This window comes from Trifolium pratense, linkage group LG1, assembly GCF_020283565.1.
Source record: "Trifolium pratense cultivar HEN17-A07 linkage group LG1, ARS_RC_1.1, whole genome shotgun sequence".
Taxonomy (NCBI): Eukaryota; Viridiplantae; Streptophyta; class Magnoliopsida; order Fabales; family Fabaceae; genus Trifolium; species Trifolium pratense.
Genome location: NC_060059.1, coordinates 39,780,361 through 39,787,739, shown reverse-complemented (window position 1 = coordinate 39,787,739; position 7,379 = coordinate 39,780,361). Strand labels below are relative to the sequence as shown.

The following is a 7,379-nucleotide window of genomic DNA, read 5'->3' as shown; positions in this document are numbered from 1 at the left end:
ATCATACTTTATTTTGAATCCTCAAACTCTACTAAATGAACTATTAAGTTTGAGTATAAGAATGTTTATAAGTACATTATTTTTCTTTTCGAGTTATGTTGACGTTCTCCACTTTAACTTACCATTCATATTTTTTTTCTTTTTTATCAAGTAATTTATTTGTTAGATTTACGCATTTTAAGTGTGAAGAAGTAAGGAATTCATGATTCGAACTTCCGACACTTCAATAATGTCTCACGTAACTACCAACTGAGCTGACCGGCCGCTCATATACTCCGGATCAAAATTTGAAACTTCTCTAAGAGATTGCATTTTTTATATGTTTGTTTTGGTATTATCCTTCTGATTTTCAGGAAAAGGGAACACTAGTAATATAGAATTCAACCATAAAATAAATAAAACTTAACTAATAATTGTTGCCACGGCCAGGAATCAAAATTCTTCTGAACATTCCGTCATAGAAAACTCATTAACCACAAATCAATATCTTCATTAACATACAACTTTGTCCAAAGTGATATGGTTCAAATTTAGGAGAATCCTTTAACAAGCATGATATATAAATTGTGTACCTTATAGTACTAGGATGTATATCATAATAACTTGTAAAAAAACAAAATAACAGCGTACTCTCTTTCAGTTTTGTTATTCTGAAAATAGAAAGCATGATTAATGGGCAAGTGTTAATTGAAAGAAGAGTAGTTTCGTGTCTTTCTTTGGGTAAAAAATGACAGTACATAGAAAAAAACGGAAAACTTTTTTGGAAGGCCCAATTATTACATTGTACGAAAATTTCTCACTTAAACCACGTAATTTAAAAGTACAATTCAAATAAATAAATACATTCCAAAAAATATTACATATTTATCAGTTTTTTTTTTCTTTTCTTTCCCTTTGGGTGAAAGATAGGAGGCAAAGTCCCATATTTATCACTCATTGATAACGTAGTGAATGAAAGTTTATTAATATATCACGTCATTCGTCCTTATCTTTTCCTAGTAAATAAATTACTACTATTTTTCTCTTTAAAATGTGACAAAGAAAAAAATAAATAAAATTATTGTAACAAAAAATATACGGTGTGTTGTACACTAAAGTATAAAATTATACTTTTCAGTAAACAAAATATATAAAATTATACTCTTTTTTTTTACACAATGTATAAAATTATAGTTTTTTTTTTTGACAGAGCATAAAATTATACTTGTAAAATCATACCTAAGGTTCTAATTATTTGATTGCCGAAAATTTAAAATAAAAAAATAAATAAAACCAATCGTTAGTTGGTTCAGTGGTGAATCGGTGATTGGCGCTAAACTTGACAGGGAGAACCGCAGTTTGATCCTCCGCAACTGCGATCGTGAGGAGACTGGAACTACTTGATGCCAGAACTGACCCCCGAACCAGATTCAACTGGTGAAAAAAATAAAAAATAAATAAAAAGGTTATATCACCTATATGCTATGTGATCATCAAATCGAGCAATTACTACCATTTATGAAAGAAAATAATTGAGTCAAAAAAATTAAAATAAAAATCCTCAACATTGTTTCTTTTGTTTTTATACATTAAATGTTAAAAAAATGTTGAAAAAAAAGAAGTTAAATATTGACCCAAATGTTGAAAAAAAAAAGTTGAGTTTCAAAGTCTTCTTTATGAAAATTTTCTTTTTGCAAATAATTTCCCAAATGTACACACACAAAAACACAATACTACTTGCTTCAAAAAAAAAAAAAACACAATACTACTATATATTTTCCTAAGAATATTTTAATTTTAAATTATCTTTAAATGCCACATCCCAATTTCATTAATTACCAAAAAAAAAAAACTTTAGAATATTCATTTAGGTTTAATATATTTTCAAAAAAAAAAAAAGTACAATTATTGTTTTTCCAATGAAAAAGGAGAAAAAAAAGAAGAAGAAAGAAAATGTGTCGGCTTACCCAAGTTAAACCCAAGCATGGTTAATTAAACCAGAGTCTCAGGTTCCAACACTTGATGCAGACCGCTCGTGAGAACACGGGTTTTAGAATCGTCGGTGACTCATTTTTGACTCGTTCGAGTTAGTAATAAAATTTCAATTTAATAATTTAATTACCAGCAACAACAAAGTCTCACACAGAAACAGAAACAGAAAGAACCCTCGATTATTATTATTATTTCTTCTTTTTCCAATGCCATATTATATAAATCAAACCAAACCAATTCTCTAACTGCATTTCCAAACGCAAACGCAGAATAAGCGATTTTCATCTTCAAAATTGCTTAAATGTCTGATTCAACACCTACCGATTATGTGTCGGTGGATATCGATTCCATCTCTCCTTCTCCTAAGGCATCTTTCTATCTATCTGCATTCTCTTTATTCATCTTCTTCGTTTATTGTTTTCTTTTATTTTCATCTTCTATAACCGTTTTTTGTTATGCTTAATCTTTTTTTTTCTTTTCTTTTTTGAAGTTTTGTTAAGTTGTTATTAGCGTAAACTGAAATTTGATATTGATATTGTTCTTGTTGTTTTGTGTGTGATCGTTGATGTGATTATTGATAATGAATGAAGCTTGATTTGAATAATGTGAAAGTTGTGATTCTATATGGTGTTGGTGTGAAATGGTTACTTGATGAAGTTATAGCTACTAGTTCTTTTTTTTTTTTTTTTGTTTTATGAGTTAGTTTAGAGTTTTTAAAAGCTTTGAATAATAAAGATTCAGTGAAGATGTTTGAGTTTGTGTTATCTTGTTTAAACTATGAAGCACGAACACTTTCCGGATTAGGCGTGTCCTGGTGTGTCCGGTGACACATATGATTATATTGAATTATATGTCATTTTTTTCAAATTATTATCGGTGTCGACGTGTTAGAGGGTTAGTATTGTGTTTGGTGTCTGTGCTTCATAGGTGTTTTTAGATGAATTGAGGAAATGAGATTGTGTTTTTAAACTTTGTGTGTTATACTTTTTTTCTTCTTTTCAATGAAAATATTGTTGATATACAAGGTTTTAGATGGTGGTTTCGTGTTAATGGTTGCAGTTGAAAAATGATTATTGATATTGCTGAGAATTGTAGTCAAATGAAGCTGATGCTACTAAGTAGTGGCTTCGTTGCGGCTATGAAGACATCAAAAATCTTGGTCGCAAGTCTTTTATTAAAACCCTATACCCTAATAAATGTATTTTGATTTAAAAGGTTCTTAAGAAGAGTGATTCTTGATATTACAGAGAATCGAGTCACAGTCCAAAATTGATCGTTAATATTATAGAGAGTCATGTCAAATGTGTTTTCTGCGGCCCTAATAGCAGTTGTGTTTTGGCGGCAAAGACATAGAAAAAACTTGGTGTCATGGCCTAGAACATGGTCAAATACTGTTTATTAAGACCCCATCCCTAGTAAAATACTACTTTTATTAAAAAGGCACCTCTTCAATTGTTATATCTACATTGCTGCCTTCAAAGGTTTGAACCTTCATGTTATGAATCACTTCTTTATATGTGACTTCCATTTCGTGCGTTGAAGGAATCCTCGAAGTATGTTTCACATTTTGTTGTACGTGCAAAATGCGCAGACATGATTTAGGGTTTCTATGTTTTAGATTTCCTTCAACGTCTATTTCTTTTGTCTCCCTTTGAACTTTTGTGACAAAGCTTGAGTTGAGCTTCAGATATGATTTTCTTCATTGTCAATTTAAATTCGAGCTGCTATAAAACATCTATTGACTGTTGCTCCCTGACCTGATTCACACGTCTTTTTATTAAATGTGATGGTAGAATCACAAGCAATTTATTGTCCGATTCGGTTAACTTGATGAGCTGTTACTGATTGATATGTTAATGATATGTCTGCAGGAACATATTATCAGAACATCCCATGGTTCTGTCTCTGTCGCTGTGTATGGAGACCAGGACAAACCAGCTCTTATCACTTATCCTGATTTGGGTTTAAATTGTAAGTTTAATGGGTTTTGTGTTTTGTATATAACCCTTGACTTTTTTGTGAGTTTTTTAACTATAGGGCTTTACATATATCTCTTGATCTTTTTCTTATTTTTTATATCAGAGCGTTGTCTGAAAATTATATCCCATGCTTTTAAAATAGGCAGCACAATCTTCATAAAAAACGGTGGCTCTTTTACCACCGCAAAAATACGTTTTGTTTCCTCATTAAAGTATTTCTTGTTTTTACCCGTTAAGATTTTCTTCTAAAATGTTTTATACAGAGAAAATCAATTTTAAATGTCGTTTTGTGGATTTTATCAGAAATGGTTACTTTCTTTCTTTATTTATTTTGTTTATGTGCTGACAGTCTAATTTTTTCTTTCCATGAACGCGGTATTGCGGTTTCATCAGACGTCTCCTGCTTTCAGGGGTTATTATTTTGTCCAGAAGCATATTACTTGCTGCTCCACAATTTTTGCATATATCACATTAGTCCACCTGGGCATGAGGTCTGTAGCTTTATATCTTGAAACTTTACTATGATATTGCTTGATTGATATGTCCTCACTGTTATGAATATCTATGTTGTTGAATGGTTATAATTTTACCTGGTTGCTTATCATCTTGTGCTTTCTTCAAGAGCTATTGCAGTTGGGAGCAGCTGCAATTGATCCAGATTACCCTATTCTATCTGTAGATGACTTGGCCGATCAAATAGCTGAGGTGCTTAACTTTTTTGGGTGAGTGTGTTAAAGTTTAATCAACAATTGCTTTCCATTTAGTGACATGAAATAATTGTTTTAAAGCTATCTCCATATGGCTTTAAATATCGGCAGTTTTTGTTTTTTATTTTTTGACAATTTCAAGTTCCTTCTGTAATGGACAGTTGAAAGTGACGGATCAATAAATTGTGTAACTGATTCTAGCAGATGATGTTTTCTTCTCTTCATGATAGGATCTAACTCTGCTGCTCCTTTTTTTTTTCAGTCTTAATGCAGTTATGTGTATGGGAGTAACTGCTGGGGCTTACATTCTTACCTTATTTGCTGTAAGTTTTCATATGTGCCCCCCCCCTCCCCCTCCCCCCCCCTCTCTATCTCGAATGACTTTAAATTACTTAACAGATTTTCTAACTCTTGACAACAGCTGAAATATCGACAACGTGTTCTTGGTTTGATACTTGTTTCTCCTCTATGTAAAGAACCATCTTGGTCTGAATGGTTGTACAACAAGGTTCCTTTTCTTTGCCGAAATATCATGTCTTATAAAAAACTGTCTCACTTTTTGCTAAAGAATTTGTAATATTTGCAGGTCATGTCAAATTTACTGTACTTTTATGGCATGTGTGGGGTGGTAAAGGAAATATTGCTGCAGCGGTACTTTAGCAAGGTATATTTACATCCAAAAGCATTCATTGTTCTACTTCCGGTGTTAGGCTGAGTCATTTAATTTTTTTTGTGGTGATAGGAAATTCGCGGTGGTACTCAATTACCGGAGTCAGATATAGTCAAAGCATGCCGAAGGGTTAGTCAACATATTTTATTTTCATGTAGGGACTGGGTTTAAGTGGCATTTAAACATGGGCCAATGAATAAATTTGCCCACCATGGTCAAATGCACATATTATGTTGCCCTTTGAAAATCATGTTGGTTGATTCCGAAACTAATATCAATGGTAGAATGTGCATTTGACTATGGTGGGGAAATCTATTCATTCGATCGTGTTAAACGCCACCCTTGGTTTAACTGCTTGCTGGTTTTCTGCATATGAACCCCTTGTCTGACTCTGTTTTGATATATTTTATGACAGTCTTTGGATGAGAAGCAGAGCTTGAATGTCTGGCGGTTCCTCGAAGCTATTAATGGGTATGATATTTTACTTCCAAGGTTGTGATTTTAATTTTCTTTTTGAGGGTGGGATATTTTAGGAGTGGTGATTTCTCATTATCTGCAACATGTTAATTATATCTAAGGTTGCAACATCACTAAAAAATTAATCATATTTATTCATGGCTGATAAATCACCTGCTTAGATGCACAGAGTAATTACCCACACTTAGGTTCAATATGTTTAGTGACATCACGACAATGTACATGTTGCGTAGGGACATATTCCACTTTTATTTAACCTTGTGTTGGCATCTTACAGGAGACCTGACCTAAGTGAAGGATTGAGAAAATTACATTGCCGGTCACTAATTTTTGTTGGAGACATGTCTCCATTTCACTCAGAGGCACTCCATATCACTTCAAAGTTAGACAGACGATTCAGTGCTTTAGTTGAGGTATGTAAATAGTTCAACTTCCTGTTAGTATGTAGTGACAATGTATATATATGATATCACAATATCAGAATGAGCTTATATTTAGTAACTGTTGGTGTGGAACTACAGGTTCAAGCATGCGGGTCAATGGTAACAGAGGAGCAGCCACATGCTATGTTAATACCAATGGAGTACTTTCTCATGGGATATGGCCTGTACAGGCCATCCAGGTTGAGTGTCAGCCCAAGAAGTCCCTTGAGTCCATCTTGCATTTCTCCCGAGCTTTTTTCACCAGAGAGTATGGGTTTGAAATTGAAACCAATAAAGACGAGAATTCCTGGGGAAATGTAGAAGTAGATGAATAACGGTTGGTTGGCAACCCCCTCTGATCTGTTCATGGAACATGTTCATTTTACTATGATTAGTGAGAGAGATGATGAAATAGGGAATGCCATATGGTTGTATAGATAATGGGATAAGGAAATAAGAAATCAACAAAAAGGAAAGATAAGGCAAGAGTTTACTTTAGAAGAAATGAACAGATAGTAATTCATTTATTTGTAATCATAGATTTTACTCAACGAGTCTGAAGCCTAAAGTTTGCAGCATCAGAATTGTTGTTTTTGTATTTAATTTTGTTTAAAGGAAGTTGTGATTACAATTGTAAACTATAAATCAAACATGGAGGTACAAAAAGTCTATCTCCTACTCTGAAAAAGTTGTCGGCAATCAACATCTTTTTCACTGTTTGTATATTTTATTGGCTGTTTTGTCTATTATATCAAGTTGTTTTTGCATTTTGTCACTATGGAAAAGTGATATTGTTCATATGTTATTAAAGACTCTCTGAATGGCATTAAAATAAACAACCCATATTTGATTCCATCAATTTATACTGGTGGGGAGCTTAACTCGAAATCCAGCAGGTGGGAGTGGTAAATCTAAATCCGAAGCAAGGAATTCACTGGAAATCTTGATTGCACATCTTCTCCATTTAGATAGCTCATCCAAACAGCATATGTTTGTGTTTTGACTTGTAATCTAACAGCAATGCAATAATTCTTTATTATGGCACATGTGCTTTTATACACCAAATGACACTGGTTCATCGATTATCGATAATTACTCTGATTTCAACACCACATAAATTACATGTTTTCTAGTTCATGACATTGTTTATGCT

The 7,379-nt window shown here is 32.8% G+C and overlaps 1 protein-coding gene across 1 annotated transcript; it reads left to right on the top strand.

Annotated features, from left to right (window-relative positions):
* The first annotated feature begins 2,058 nt into the window (after nt 1-2,058).
* Nucleotides 2,059-7,004, top strand: LOC123916998 (protein NDL2-like). The gene is made up of 11 exons (XM_045968603.1): nt 2,059-2,338; nt 3,843-3,942; nt 4,344-4,441; nt 4,584-4,672; nt 4,920-4,980; nt 5,079-5,165; nt 5,244-5,321; nt 5,400-5,456; nt 5,743-5,798; nt 6,082-6,217; nt 6,326-7,004. The coding sequence occupies exons 1-11, from the start codon at nt 2,273-2,275 to the stop codon at nt 6,545-6,547; spliced, it is 1,050 nt and encodes a 349-aa protein (XP_045824559.1). The 5' UTR covers nt 2,059-2,272; the 3' UTR covers nt 6,548-7,004.
* The last annotated feature ends 375 nt before the right edge of the window (nt 7,005-7,379 follow it).

What these genes read in the sequence shown, in the direction of transcription:
- LOC123916998 (XM_045968603.1), top strand. Translation starts at nt 2,273, where the DNA reads ATGTCTGATTCAACACCTACCGATTATGTGTCGGTGGATATCGATTCC. An exon ending in CCATCTCTCCTTCTCCTAAG is followed by an intron (nt 2,339 to 3,842) that starts GCATCTTTCTAT and finishes ATATGTCTGCAG; the next exon opens with GAACATATTATCAGAACATC. An exon ending in TTCCTCGAAGCTATTAATGG is followed by an intron (nt 5,799 to 6,081) that starts GTATGATATTTT and finishes GGCATCTTACAG; the next exon opens with GAGACCTGACCTAAGTGAAG.